This window comes from Catharus ustulatus, chromosome 30 (assembly GCF_009819885.2).
Source record: "Catharus ustulatus isolate bCatUst1 chromosome 30, bCatUst1.pri.v2, whole genome shotgun sequence".
In the NCBI taxonomy this organism is placed as follows: domain Eukaryota; kingdom Metazoa; phylum Chordata; class Aves; order Passeriformes; family Turdidae; genus Catharus; species Catharus ustulatus.
This window is the reverse complement of record NC_046250.1, coordinates 3,806,116-3,820,651: the sequence shown is the minus strand read 5'-3', so window position 1 is coordinate 3,820,651 and position 14,536 is coordinate 3,806,116. Positions and strand designations below refer to the sequence as shown.

General features: G+C 57.6%; 1 protein-coding gene across 1 annotated transcript; it reads left to right on the top strand.

Annotated features, from left to right (window-relative positions):
• The first annotated feature begins 570 nt into the window (after nt 1–570).
• Nucleotides 571–14,500, top strand: RPRD2 (regulation of nuclear pre-mRNA domain containing 2). Its single transcript, XM_033082941.1, has 11 exons — nt 571–793; nt 4,757–4,886; nt 5,116–5,216; nt 6,241–6,315; nt 7,449–7,501; nt 7,963–8,089; nt 8,412–8,587; nt 9,212–9,497; nt 9,759–10,034; nt 10,243–10,446; nt 11,054–14,500. Exons 1-11 carry the CDS (start codon nt 571–573, stop codon nt 13,696–13,698), a joined length of 4,296 nt encoding a protein of 1,431 aa, XP_032938832.1. The 3' UTR covers nt 13,699–14,500.
• Nucleotides 14,501–14,536: the final 36 nt, after the last annotated feature.

Sequence of the window (14,536 nt, the reverse complement as noted above, 5' to 3'; positions counted from 1 at the left end):
TGCGGGTCGGTCCCAGGTTGGACTCAGAAGGCTTCTCTAGACTCAGCGATTTGGGATTTTTCGGCATAAACGCCCTTTTTGTGCTCGCGCTCTGCGCTCCCCTCACGGAGCGCGCGGGGGGGGAGCGGTTGAGGGGGGGGCGCCGCCATCTTGCCGGGCGGGGCGGGCGCGCGCGCAGGCGCGGCGGGGGCGGGGCGGGCGCGTGCGCGTCCCGCCCGTGTGCGGGGAGTCACAAAATGGCGGCGGGGGGGCGGGCGGCGCGCGCGGGGGGGGGTCGGGCCGTGACCGCCTCCGGTACCGGCACCGCCTCGGGCCGGCACCGCCTCCGGGCACTCCCGGCACCCCGCGATCCCTCCGGGCCGGGACCGCCTCTGGCACCGCCCGGGGCCCAGCGATTCTCCCCCGGCCGGCACTGCCTCCCGCTGCCTCCGGCACTGCCCGAGCACCCCCCGAGCCCCCTCAATCCCCCGGGCCGTGACCGCCGCCCGGCCCCCGCTCCCGGGCCCCGCCGCCCCGTGAGGCGCCGCCCCGCCGCCCCCCGCGCGGCCCGGCCGCGAGCAGCGCGGGAAGATGGCGGCGGGCGGCGGAGGCGGCGGCCGGGCCTCCTCGTCCTCCTCCTCCTCGGCCGCCGCCGCCTCGTCCGCGGCCGGCGCGCTGGAGGCCTCGCTCGACAGGAAGCTGCAGGCGGTGACCAACACGATGGAGTCGATCCAGGGCCTCTCCTCGTGGTGCCTGGAGAACAAGCGGCACCACAGCACCATCGTGTACCACTGGATGAAGTGGCTGCGCCGCTGTGAGTGCGGGGCCGGGGGGCGGCCGGGGCAGAGCGGGCGCAGCCGGGCCGGGCCGGGCCGGGCCGGTCCCGCCGTCACGGGCGGGCCCGCACCGAGCGCTCGGGGACCGGCCGGTGCCGGCGGCCGCGCGCGGGGTCCGGCTCATCATCGTAGAAAGGCTTGGCGTTGCAAAGCACCTTAAATCCCGTGCAGTCCCACCCCCTGCCATGGGCAGGGACACCTCCTGCTAGACCCGATTGTCCCAAGCCGTGTCCAGCCTGCCCTGGACACTGCCAGGCATGGGGCAGCCACAGCTGCTCTGGGCTACCTGTGCCAGGCCCTCGCCAGCCTCGCACCCTTCCTGACACCTGGTGTAAATCTGTCCCTTTTACTTTTGAAACGTCCCCTCCCGTCCTGTGTGCATCACCTTGTCATCCTTGCAGGAACACAACATGCTTGCCTGCACCTCGGTGGTGGCACCTTTGTCCTCCTGAATCCATGGTCCTGTAAAGCAGCACCGAGCGGGCTCCAGGACCAGGGCGGGTTTCTGTGCCCTGCCTGGGGTGGGCACAGGTGCTCAGGTGCCAGCGCTGGGGTTGGCAGCGCCCGTTCGTTTGTGTCCCTGATCTGGAGGGAGAGATTGGTGCTGGCAGCAGGCTCAGCACAACAGTGTTATCTCCACTGCTGTGGGAAGGTTTGGCTCTTGGGGGAGTCCAAGGAAGCTTTGCTTGGCAGGAACGAGGAGATAACATTCCCACCATAAAGTGTTGATCTGTTGTGTGCTGAACCTTTTGGAAAATTTGGGAGAGTTGAGTTTCTCTATCAAGGCACTCCTGCAGGATGCAGAGGATCCTCTGTCCCCAGAGTTTGATCTGTTTTGTCTGTACTCCATGGAATTAAGGAGAGGAAGGTGAGAACCTTGGAGGAAATGCCCTGGGTCCTCCCTCGGTCTCCTGGAAATCCTCCTCCCTTGGCAAGCCTACACCCCCCGAAGAAAATCCAGCCCATCTCTCCTCAGGATGTGCCAACTGTTCTGGACGTGGCCTTCTCACAGTTGTCCTGGCTCCTCCTGAGGCCCTCAGTGCTCGTCCATCACTCCTTCCCCTTCCCAAACCCATTGAGCTGCTGCTCCCACCTGCAGGTCCTTGATGCTGTTTCAGCCCTGGGTCCCATCTGCTGCTGGGCTGTTGGCTCCTACCCTGAGCCCTTGGCACCAGCCTGAAGTTTTTGTTGGATTTTGTGGGACTCTTCCAAGGTTTCTGCTCACAGCACTTGTGAGGCTCTCAAGTGCACGACCCTCCTTTTATCCAGGTCCCTCCTTCACCATCTTACCCTGCCCAGCCAGTCCTTGACAGCAGTGGCGTTGCTGCTGTATTCTGTTTGGTTATTCCCTGTTTCCATAGGCTTCTTTCCCTGCTTTTCCCTTCATGGTACACTTCATCCTCTGCCTCAAGGACTTCTCACACTTGGGAAATCCCTGTCCCAGCCACAGGAGCTCCGTGGTGGTGCCACAGCAAGTGCAGGTGGCTCTGGGTTCCTTTCTGAGCATTTAAATGTTTTATCTCCAGAGCTCCTATGAACACATCAAACCTGCTCTTCCCTGGTGGGGGAATGTGGTGGGGTTGGGGCTCCTGGGGCACTGAATTGTGTCCTTTCAGGAAAAACAGGGATGCTGGTGTTTGACGTGTTGCTGTTGGTTTGGCATCTTGTTTCTGAGCCAGAGCTTCCCCACAGGACTGTTCCTGCAAGGACATCCTTCTGTATCTCCACCTTTGGGAATTTCCTGCTGGCAACCCGAGTGTCCCAGCAGGAGGGTTTGCTCAGAGTGTTGGAGTTGAACGTGACCTGTCTGTGGGTTCTGAAGTGCCATTTTTGTTGGTGCCGTTGTGCCTGGTGTGGAGCGGGTGACAGGGCTGGGGTGGGCTCAGCTCTGCAGTTTTCTTCCTGCAGTTTTCTTCCTGCAGTTTTCTTCTTGCAGTTTTCCTCGCTGTTTAAGCTGAGAGGAGCCATTCACCCTCTGGAATGGCTCTTGGACACAGACACTTGGTTTTCTTTGTGGTTCATGTCCATGGACCCAGCATGGATCTTTCCTGCTGCGGGTGTATCTCAGTTTATAACTTGTGGCTCTCACTGTGCTCTGGGTGAGGGGTGCTCTGTCTGGTCAGCGTCAGGCTGGAGCCCCACTCCAGATTTGTTTCTGCTGTGTAGATGCTGGATCGTTTAAATCAAAGCCTTACAGTTCTTTGAAATCTATTTTACGTTGCTGAGATCTGGAATCATTGCTGTCTCTGGGATGGAGGGAACATCCAGTGAGCAGCAGCAGAATTGGCACTCAAGCCCTGGGTTTAACTAAATCACAGAAGCCCCATTCCAACGGGCTGATGATCTGAGAGATTATCGAGGCTGGCGTTTTGGGAAAAGCTGGCTGCAGGTTGTTTTGGAGCACCAGGCCAGTGAATTCCCAGCCTTGCAGTGCACTTCCAGAGCACTCTGCTCCAGAAACCCACCTCAGCCTGCCCTGTCAGCACGTTCAGGGCACAGGGTGTGAGCAACAGGTTCTGGTCATAAATCCTTGGCTCTCTGTGCTGGAAAAGCTTGTGGGATGTGGGGGCTGGGGCTCTGTGAGGTGGCAGTGGCCAGGGGAGCAGGGTCAGGGGTAAAAGCTCGTCCTGGGATGTGGGGATGGGGCTCTGTGAGGTGTCAGTGGCCAGGGGAGCAGGGTCAGGGGTAAGAGCTCATCCTGGGGCTCTGTGAGGTGTCAGTGGCCAGGGGAGCAGGGTCAGGGGTAAGAGCTCATCCTGGGGCTCTGTGAGGTGTCAGTGGCCAGGGGAGCAGGGTCAGGGGTAAAAGCTGATCCTGGGATGTGGGGATGGGGCTCTGTGAGGTGGCAGTGGCCAGGGGAGCAGGGTCAGGGCTAAGAGCTCGTCCTGGGATGTGGGGATGGGGCTCTGTGAGGTGGCAGTGGCCAGGGGAGCAGGGTCAGGGGTAAAAGCTCATCCTGGGATGTGGGAACTGGGGCTCCCTGTGGGTTGGGGGTGAGCAGCTGCTGGCAGTGACCCCTGCTGTGTCTCTCAGACCTTTGCTGTGTGTCCTGGGGCAGGGACAGGAGGGACAGGGCTCAGGAGCAGGGACTTGTGAGGACTCTGTCCCTGTGAGTCTGGAGCGATGCTCGAGGGCGCAGTGCCAGGAGAGCCAGGGCTGCTTCAGGGGCTCAGGGAGGCTTAGGGACATCGAGCCCATCTGAGCTAAGCCTTTTGCTGTGTCCTCAGCTCTGCTTCCCCTCAGAGGAGGATCTTGTGTGCAGGATCTTCCTTTTGAGCTCGTGTTCACTCGTGAGCTACGAGGGCAGCACGGGTGGGACGTTCCTGCGGGGAGTTTGTTCAGGCTCTGAGTGAGGGGTGAGCTCCCCCCCAGGGCTCTGGACAGGACGGATGTTGAGCTTCCTGAGAGGAATCCTGGACACCTGGAGAACTGCAAGGTGCAGCCTGCTGTGGGAGGTGGTTCTACCAACGTAGGGACCACTGGAAAATGAAGCAGGATAGAGAATTGAGGGGTCTGGTTGCAGCCAGGGGTGGCACAGGCAGGTGAGAGGTGACAACACACAAGGCTGTGAAGTAACACCATCTCTTGGCACTGTTCCTCTGGTTTAATCCTTGGGAATGTCCTTTGGTGGAGTGAAGGAGCTCATTACCATCATTAGCATGTGGAAGAGCTTACTGAGTTTACCCCCTCTCACAGAGGGGTTTGGTGAGTAACTCAGTTTGAAACTTTTGAACTTGAGGAGCGTCAGAGGAGCAAGCACAGCTGGGGGAGTCTGAAAATCACTTGTAAATTGAGGGTGTCCTCTCTAGTCCCCAGGGTCTGCCTGCTGAACCTTGGAAACTCTGAAACTCCCCCAAAAGCAGCAGTGAAGTACTGGGATCAAGGTGTGGCTGTGGTCTCTGCCTGTCTCATGCTGACTCTGAATTTTCTTTTGTCCTCAGCTGCTTTTCCTCATCGGCTGAACCTTTTTTACTTGGCCAATGATGTCATACAGAACTGCAAGAGGAAAAATGCCATTGTCTTTCGGGACACCTTTGCAGAGGTGCTTCCTGAGGCTGCTTCGTTAGTGAAGTGAGTAATGAGCTAATAATTGGGATGCTGAGGGTTTCAAAAAGAGAGAATTTTTCTTCTGACATCTCTAGAAACATCAGCAGAACTTAAAGGACTCTTTTTGGAACAGCTGTGTGTTTGCAGAGTGGGCCAGAGCTGGCATGACCTGGGTTTTGATTTGTGTAGGGGGGTGGTTTGGGTCAAGTTATCCTGTCCTGCAGTCAGGGAGTAAAGATCTTTTCTCTTCCAGGGATCCATCTGTTTCCAAATCCATCGAAAGAATCTTCAAAATCTGGGAGGACAGAAACGTGTACCCTGAGGAAACCATTTTGGCACTGAAAGAAGCACTGAGTAAGTTACTCACCCTTTGCATTTCTCACCTTACAGAGTGCCACGTGAGCTCGCTGAAGCTGTAGAAATAGTCTGGGGTCACCGAGGGGAATGAGGGCCATTTGCACCTGGCACAGGCTGTAACGTAGCCGGCTGTGGGACGTGAGCAGCGCTGGATTCTCCTGCTTCACCTCTTTTGTACCTTCCTTAAGGCAGCTGTGAATTCTTCCACATGAGCTGGAGCTGCTCCAGCTGGGAGCAAACAGAACGTGAGGCTGAGATGGTCCTGCATGTCCTGAGCAGGGTGCTCTGCTCTGCCTCCTGGTCCTGTTCAGTGTTAGGCTGGTTTAACTAATCCTGTGTGTGGGGTAGGAAGAGGCAGAAGCAAGGCTGGAGGGTGAAGAGTCCTCTCAGTTAGAACCAGGAGTTAGCAGTGCAGTGCTTGAAGGAAATCAGTGCAGGTTTTGGCTTTTCTCACAGCACAAAGAGCTGGAGGTGCTCAGGAGGCCCTCTGAGCTCTGAAGGTCAGTGGCCATCACGGCAGGAACAACGTGGTGGCTTGGGCTGGGCTGTGGCACGAGGACAGGCTTGAGCTGGGTGTTGCATGCTGAGGAGTGACGTTTGTGCTTTTGCTCTGAAATCGCTCGTTGGTGTCACCTGACAACAGGTCTGTGAGGTTTCAGGTAAATCAGGTGTTGTGGCTGCTTTCCTCATGGGCAGTGCTTGTCTGTTTGATGCTGATTCCATTACAGAGTCTCATTTTTAGATTCCTTGTGTTTTGCCTTTTTCCTGTGATTTTTGAACCGCCTTAGTGTAAGGGCAAACAGAAACTTGATTTAAAAATGGCAGACCACCCCCAGGTTGCTGCATTCCTGAGTAAACTGAAGTTCTCTTGGGCATCCAGCAGCTCGTCTAAGGAAGTTGGTCACGGTATTTTAAAACAAATTTCTGTTCACTCTTTCACCGTGCAACTGTATGGCACCAAAAACCAGATTTTGACAGGAATCCCACAATGCCAGACTGCCAAAAATGAAATGTTTTCCAGGTACCACTTTCAAAACTCAGAAGCAGCTGAAAGAGTCTCTGAACAAACCGAATAAGCCGTGGAAGAAATCACAAAGTAAGGAACCACTGTGAACTCTGTGCACTAATGCAGAAATTGGCTGCTCAAGGAGCAGAAGGGCTGAGCCCAGCGTGGGCTGAGCCTGCGGGCTCAGAAGGGCCCAGGATGTGCACACCGAGGAGGTGTTGGTAGAAAACAACTTTGTAAGGAAAAGTGAGGCAAAAATAAGATGAGAGAGCAGCAGAGGTTGTGGACAGGAGAGGAAAGAGCTGGTGGAACCTCTTGGAAACTGTGTTACACTGCTCAGAGAGAAGACAGAGAGAAGCAGATGGACATTGCCCTCGTGTCAGGAACAGTCCTGCCCCAGCAGGCCGGGCTGGGAGGAGGAACCTGGAGCTGGGAGTGCAGGGACAGGAGGTGACAGTCCCTCAGTCCAGAGCCCAGACCAGCAGGACAGAATTCATTGTAACAGAGTGACCTGAATTATCTCATTTTGCACCAGCACCCTGAGGGGTCCCCACAGAGGTGGTGAGGTGTCAGCTGTGATGTGTGACATGTGGGACACCAGGGTGACAGCAGGAGACTGAGAGAGCTGGGCAGTGTTTAGTGCTGGGCTTAACACCAGAAGCTGCTTTCCCAGACAGAGCTGGAATGGAGGATGGAGGGTTTAGTGCTTTGCTTCTCATCAGCTCACTTCTTCTTTGCTGTTTCTCCTGTTTTGTCTGGAGTGTGATGGATTCAGTCTGGCAGCAGGGCTCGGCCCCCACCCTGTAACCAGGTGTGACAGTTGTGAAGGCTCTGAGCAGGGAACCTGGGCTCCATGCCAGCTCCAGGTCTGGCACTTTGGGAATACCATTCCCTGCCTTGTAGAGAGGTGTGACTCCTTGGGTAGGGCTGTTAGATTGACCATTGCAGGGACTTATCTTCCTGAGGAGAAGCTGTGCCCAGGAAATGTGTGAAAACCAGCAGTGTCACTTGTTGAGCTCGGTCCCCGTCCAGCTGTGCGTGCCCATGTCCCCATGAGCTGCCAGGAGCCTGGAGCACTGAGAGACACATGCATGGAGGGGAGGATGTGATGGGTGACACGTGAAGTTATCTCAAAGTGTCTTTTATTAGGCTGCCTTTTGTGACTGACTTTCCATCGGGATGCAGTTCCTTAATTTCTTCACAATTTTCCTTTATCCCCACAGCCTCCACCAACCCAAAAGCTGCTCTCAAGTCCAAGATTGTTGCTGAATTCCGAGTAAGTCTGTGAGTGGAGGTGACACGTGGCACTGACCCCCACCCTGGGGGTTTGCATATGGGGTGACCCTGAGAGCCACCTGTGGCATGAGGGCTGTGACACCCACGGGGCTGACCAAGGCATCCTTGTGAAGAGGAGTTTGGGGTGGCTGAGGAGTTGGTGGCTAGAAATTGTCTAAATTCAGTCCCCTGGTAGTGGGAAATATTCATGAAATGCACAGGCACATGTAGCATGAAATGGGGAGTAAATAAAAAAGACCCTGCTCTTAACCAGGGATGTGTGGAATTGCAGCTCCTGCCTGAGCCCAGGTTTGCTCGTTGGGAGCTTGGAGGTTAAAAATCCCAGGATCCACATGGTTCCCGGGTTAGCTCTGGTTGGAAGCAGCCTGGAACCAGAGCGGAGGCAGGGCTTCCCTTCCCTGGAATGTGATGAGGAGGCTTTTCCTGTTTGCTCTTTTCCAGCCCCAGTCCCTCATTGACGAGCTGCTGCTGTACAAGCGCTCAGAAGATCAGATAGAGCTGAAGGAGAAGCAGCTTTCCACCATGAGGGTGGATGTCTGCAGCACTGAGACACTCAAGTGCTTGAAAGGTAAAAAAAGCCCCAAGGGCAACAAAGGTGTTGTGGGAGCTCCTGATTCTGCCCAGATGGGAGACGCCAGAATTTCAGAGTGGGGTGCCAGAATTTCAGAACCAGCAATCAGGAGCCAAAAATCTTGGTTAGTTTGAATTTCTGTGGAAGCTCAGGTGCAGAGCTCAGACCAAGCAAATGAGTGGAAACCAGCACTCCTCCTTGCCAGATCCCTGTGGATGAGCAGGGTGGTCTGGGAGTGTCCAGTCCCAACATCCCAGCTGCTGCCACTGAGGCCACTCTTGTGTGGCATCTCATTTCCATGGTGTCCATCTCCCTGCAGATAAAACAGGAGGGAAGAAGTTCTCCAAGGAGTTTGAAGAAGCAAGCTCAAAGCTGGAGGAGTTTGTCAATGGCTTGGACAAGCAGGTGAAGAACGGCCCCTCGCTCACCGAGGCGCTGGAGAACGCCGGCATCTTCTACGAGGCACAGTACAAAGAAGTCAAGGTGGTGGCAAATGTAAGCGTGCCTTTTCTGGATCCTCCACAGGTGGAACAGCACCTGCCTGTGCTCACTGGGCACCTCGGAGGCTGGAAAATGCCTCATCTCTCTATTCCCAAATTATAAAATTTGTGGGATTGATGTAAATGGTTTCCAAAGAGAGCAAAATGGAGGCTTTGGGCAAGACAAGGATATGCTCTCAAAATACAGCACTTGGAAGCTCAATTTGTGTTTGTTGCTGGAATGCTGGATCCCCTCTAGATTCTTAAAACAGGGCAAAATTACAGTTAGTGTGACAAATCCTGAATTCTGGAAAGTTGGGATTTATGTGAGAACTAGAGAAGCAAAGAAAGGACAGTAATAAAGTGTTACAAAAACAACCAACACTCTCCAGACCTTACCAAGGTGGGCAGAATGCGTTTATTAAAATACTGGGGGTTTATGGAAATTGTTTCAAGTGGAAAAAGGTTTTATCCTCCCTGCTTTTTGTGGTTGTTGCCCTGTGAGTCCCATGGAGACACCGAGTTCTTGCCACTGCAGGGTCCAGGGGCTTGGAATTGGTTTTCTCAAGCTGTGTGTTGCTTCCTTAAGGAAGTGACTGAGGCATGAAAGATCCCCAGTCCAGTGTCCTTTTTCCCTCAGGCCTATAAAACATTTGCTAACCGAGTGAGCAATCTGAAGAAGAAGCTGGACCAGCTGAAGGCAACCCTTCCGGATCCCGAGGAGTCTCCAGTCCCTTCTCCCAGCATGGACGCTCCGTCTCCCACGGGCTCCGAGTCCCCTTTCCAGGGCATGGGGGAGGAGAACAGCGCCCGGTCCCCAGCAGCCGGGGGCCGCAAGATGGGCTCTCCAGAGCCTGCCACAGATAACCGGGACGTGGAGGACATGGAGCTCTCCGATGTGGAGGATGATACGTCCAAAATCATCGGTAAGTGATTGCCCTGTGGGAATTGCCAGCTTCATTTGGGATGTGGAGGAGGCACAAAGCCTGTGGGCTGGGGCTGTTGGGTTTGAATCTCCTGGCAGGGACGTCCCAGTCCCACTGTGATCATTCCCATCTTCCAAAAGGTGTTTTTTCCATCTTACCAAAGATGTTTTTACATCGTTGGGAATCAGAACTGATGTTCCCTGAGTCTTTTTGGGGGGGTCTGAGTGACCTTTCTGCTCTTGTTCCCCCTGTTCTCTGCAGTGGAGGAGAGGAAGGACAAGCAGGCTGCTCCGGCCCCGCCGCCCGCCAAGACCGAGAGTGTCCCCAAAGCGGTGCCATCGGCGGCCGCGGCTGCCACGGCCTCGGGGACGGTGGCCACGCCAGCCCCAGCCCCTCCAACACCCCCGGCTCCAAAGGTGGTGAGCACAGCTCCCGTTGCTCCAGCACCAGCACTTGCCTTACCCAACCTGGCCAACGTGGACCTGGCCAAGATCAGCTCCATCCTGAGCAGTTTGACGTCGGTGATGAAGAGCACAGGTGAGTGCTGAGCACTGACGGAGCTGGGTGATCATTTACAGCTTTGTCTCAAAATAAACATCAGTGAGTTACTGCTTCCAGAGGTCTGGCTCGGTCTGTGGCACTTGGTGTTGCTTCCTGAGCCTCTCCTTGCTCGTGCTGAGCAAGAGCTGAGTCGGAGCCGCGTTGCTGGAGCAGCGCAGGTGAGTGCTTTGTGCTCCTGCCCCAGGTGTGAGCCCCGCCTCGAGACCTTCGCCAGGGACCCCCACCAGCCCCACGGCTCTCACCAGCGGCCTGAAGACTCCTGTCCTGGGAGCCCCGTCTGCTCCTTCGAATCCGTTAGCAAACATTCTCTCCAAGGTGGAGATAACTCCGGAAAGCATTTTGTCGGCTCTCTCCAAAACGCAGACTCAGACAGCGCCAGCCCTGCAAGGTACTGGGGTGGGCGTTGGGAGCGGGGCTGAGGGCAGTGGCCAGGCTGAAACGTGCTGCTCTGCTTTCCCTAAAGTGAGAACAGAGGGAGAAAACCTTCATTGGAATGTTTTACATCTCTGGCACGTGTGGATGGTCTTTGCCAGGTGGCACAGGTGTCACGGACCAGGGAGATCTGTCCCTTCCCTGTTCTGCTGCCTGTGCTGTGGTGAAGTGCACGTATCTGGAACATTCCCAGAACAGAGCAGGAGACCAAGAGCTCTCTGTGTTTTCTGTGTGCAGAAAGCTGCCCAGAGGTTCTGCTTCCTCTCTGGCACCTTGCCAGGGTCACCTGGCCAGCAAGGCAGGGTTTCCCACTCCTGGCTGCAGACCAGGATGAGTTCTTACCAGCATGACTCAATTGTGTAATTTATGTTTGTGGATCAATCCAAACCTCTGGTGGAAAGTTGCTCCTCACTCGGTGCTGATGTCAGTGCAGCACAGCCCAGTCCTCTGTGCCTGGAGCTGGGGCTGTAAGGGAACAGCAAACAGAGGGGCCTTTCCCCTGACAGGGCTCGGGGTGATTTGTGTCTCCCCTCAGTGCCTGATGCAGCAGTTGTGTTTTCCAGGGCTGTCATCCCTGCTGCAGAGCGTGGCTGGAAACACCGTTCAGTCGGGAGAAGCTGCCTCGCAGAGCACCTCGGCCTCGCCGGCCAACACGACCGTGCCGTGCATGAAGGGCAGGAATGTTCCCTCCAACCCGCAGTCCTTCATAGCCAAAAGTTTTGGTTACTCTCCCAACTCAACCACCGCAGAGGTTTCCTCCACTTCGGTCAATAAGGCTCCTGTTGGACATACCCCAGCATTGTCAAGCTCTGGTTTTAAGCCACCAACTAACTCCCTGGGATTTTCCAGTTCCCACCCTACCAGTCCTTCCTCCCTTTTGCCAACAGAAACCTCACTGGGTCAGTCCTCCGAAATTTCAAAAGCCAAGCTGGAATCAGAGCCCCCTTCTCCCAGCTTGGAGATGAAGATACACAATTTCCTGAAGGGAAACCCTGGCTTCAGCGGCCTGAACTTGAATATTCCCATACTCAGCAGCTTGGGGTCCAGCATGGCAACGGAGAGTCACACCTCTGACTTCCAGCGTGGTCCCACCAGCACTTCCATGGACAATGTGGACGGGACCCCGGTGCGCGACGAGCGCAGCGGGACGCCCACCCAGGACGAGATGATGGACAAGCCAACGTCGAGCAACGTCGACACCATCTCCCTGCTGTCGAAAATCATGAGCCCCGGTTCTTCGACTCCCAGCAGCACGAGGTCGCCTCTGCAGGGCCGGGATGATGGATATTCCCAAGAAATTCCCAGCTCCGTGCACGGCTACCGGCCCTTTGGGCTCGGCAGAGAGTCCCCAGCCAGCCTGTACAAGCCGCCTGCGGACAGCAGGGAGATGCCCTCCTCCCTGATGGACTCCTCCCAGGAGAAGTTTTACCCAGATACATCTTTCCAAGAAGACGAGGATTACCGCGACTTCGACTACTCCGGGCCGCCGCCCTCGGCCATGCTGAACCTGGAGAAGAAGCCGGTCAAGTCTATCCTGAAATCGAGTAAACTCCCCGATTCTGCCGAGTACCAGCCCGTGCTGTCCAGCTACGGTCAGCGGCCGCAGGAGTTCGGCGTGAAGCCCTCCTTCCCGCCGGCCATGAGGTCCATCCTGGATCAGAGCGAGAGCTGCGACGCGCTGGCCTCGTCCCCGGGGATGTTTGGGAGCTACGGCCGCCGGGGGAAGGACTCGGCCTCGGACGGGTCCCCGTCGCCCAGCAAGAACGACGTGTTCTTCACGCCGGACTCCAACCACAGCGCCCTGCCCAAGCCCGGCCTCCCGCAGAAGCAATACTCGGACTCGCCCCACGCGCTTCCCCACCGCTCGCTCTTCTCTCCCCAGAACGCCCTGGCCAGCCCCGCCAGCCGTGCGCCCGCGGCGGGCGGGGACAAACCCCTGGCGTCCTCCATCTCCGCCACCTCCACCATCGAGTTCAAGAACATGCTCAAAAACGCCTCCCGGAAGCCCTCCGAGGAGAAGCATTTTGGGCAGATCCCCAAAAGCAGCTCCGGCGAGGTGGGGAGCTTGTCCGGGGTGGTGAAGGGCGAGCCGCAGCCGCCCGAGGAGCACTACCGCATCGAGACCCGCGTCTCCTCCTCCTGCCTGGACCTGCCCGACAGCACCGAGGAGAAGGGGGCCCCCATCGAGACGCTGGGCTACCACAACGCCTCGAGCCGGGGCATGTCGGGGGAGCCCATCCAGACCGTGGAGTCCATCCGCGTGCTGGGCAAGGGCAGCCGGGGCCACGGGCGAGAGGGGAGCCGGGCGGGCTGGTTCGAGCTGAGCAGCGGCGGCAGCGCCTTCGACAACGGCCCCTCGGGCTCCTCGGAGCTGCCCGGCATGGGCGGCTTCCCCGCGCCCTACAAGGAGCACGTGCCGCCCTTCCCGGAGAGCGTCAACAACTTCCGAACGAACAACTTCAGCTCCGCCTTCGAGCACCACCTGCCGCCGCCGCCGCCGCCGCCCCTGGCGCCGCCGCCCCTGGAGCACGGCGGCCCCTTCCCGCGGGACCCGGTGGGGCCGCCCGCCGTGCCCCCGCCCGCCCCCGCCAAGGACCACGGCGGCCTCTTCCCGCGGGACCACTCGGTCCCCGCCCGCATGCCGTCGGTGGATCACGCCAACCCCTTCTCCAAGGAACCGCCCGCGCCGCTCCCGCTGCCCCACGGCGTGCCGCCGCCCCCCTCGGTGGAGCACGCAGGGGTCCCGTTCCCCACGCCCCCGCCGCCCCCGGTGCCCGGGGAGCACGCCGGGGTCCCGTTCCCCGCGCAGCCGCCGCCGGCGGGGGAGCACGGCGGGGTCCCGTTCCCCGCGCCGCCGCCCCCGCTGGAGCACGGCGCCTTCCCCAAGGAGCACGGTACGATGCAAGGGACGCTCAAGGAGCACTTCGGCGGGGCGCAGCCGCGGGACGCCCTGCCCCGCTCGCGGGACCCCGCGGGGTCGCTGCCCCGGGAGCAGCTCGGGGCCGGGCGCGGGCTGGGCCCCCCGGCGCACCGGGACCCCGCGGGCCGCGGCTCCGTGCTGCTCCGCACGCCCCGCGCCGAGTTCCGCCCGCGGGAGCCCTTCGGCAGAGACCCCTTCCAGAGCCTGAAGCGGCCGCGGCCGCCCTTCGGCAGGGGGGGCGCGCCCTTCTTCACCCCCAAGCGCCCCTTCTTCCCTCCCCGGTACTGAAGCAGCTCCCAGGGCTGCCCTTTCATTTCTTTTCTTTCTTTTTTTTTTTTTCCTCATTTTTTTCTTTTTTTTTTCCTCCCCTCAATCCCCCTGTAACCTTCTCCTAAATTAAATGTTCTGTACTTTTCGGTTGGTTCTACCCCCCCAGCATTGGGCGAGACCAGAAAACAGACACAAAACAAATGTTTTAACAAGAAGAAGCCACGTTGCTGTTAAATAAAACCTTCGGTAGTAGTTGAAAAAGTTAAAACAAAACAAAAAAAAATTAAAAGGAAAAACTCTGAAAGCTTCGAGAGGAGCACTGAGTGGTGTTGGGGTGTTGGTGTCCAGCCGATCCCCAAATTGCTGCTGCGGGCAGGGGAGACCCCCCCTGCTTCTCCAGTCTGCCAAAAGCACCGAAAAAAGGCAAAAAAAGGCAAAAAAAGGGTCAGGAACCCGCCCGAACCCTCCGTGAGCTCCGCGGGACTCCGGCAGCACCGAGGCCCGAGCCTGCCCCCCTCCTTGGAACACTGAGCGTTGGGTTTGGGTCAATTTGGGGATCTTTTGATTTTGTTGTGTTTTTCCCCCGGGATCACTGTTGACTCTCCGCGTGTGTACATAGCAATCACTGGGATCGCTCCCCGCACGCAGCCGGAGCCCACGGGGCTCTCCCCGCACCCAGGGCCGCCCCCGCGGCTTTTATATGAAGTTGGGATTTTACTTGATTTATTTTAATTATTTTTGGTTGGTTTTTTAGTTGCCTCCATCGTATCTGTTTGATACCGGTGTGGGCTCCAGGATCTGCATAAAAACTACCAAACCAGCCCGCGGCTCCGTTCTTTCTCGCGTGCGCTCCCCC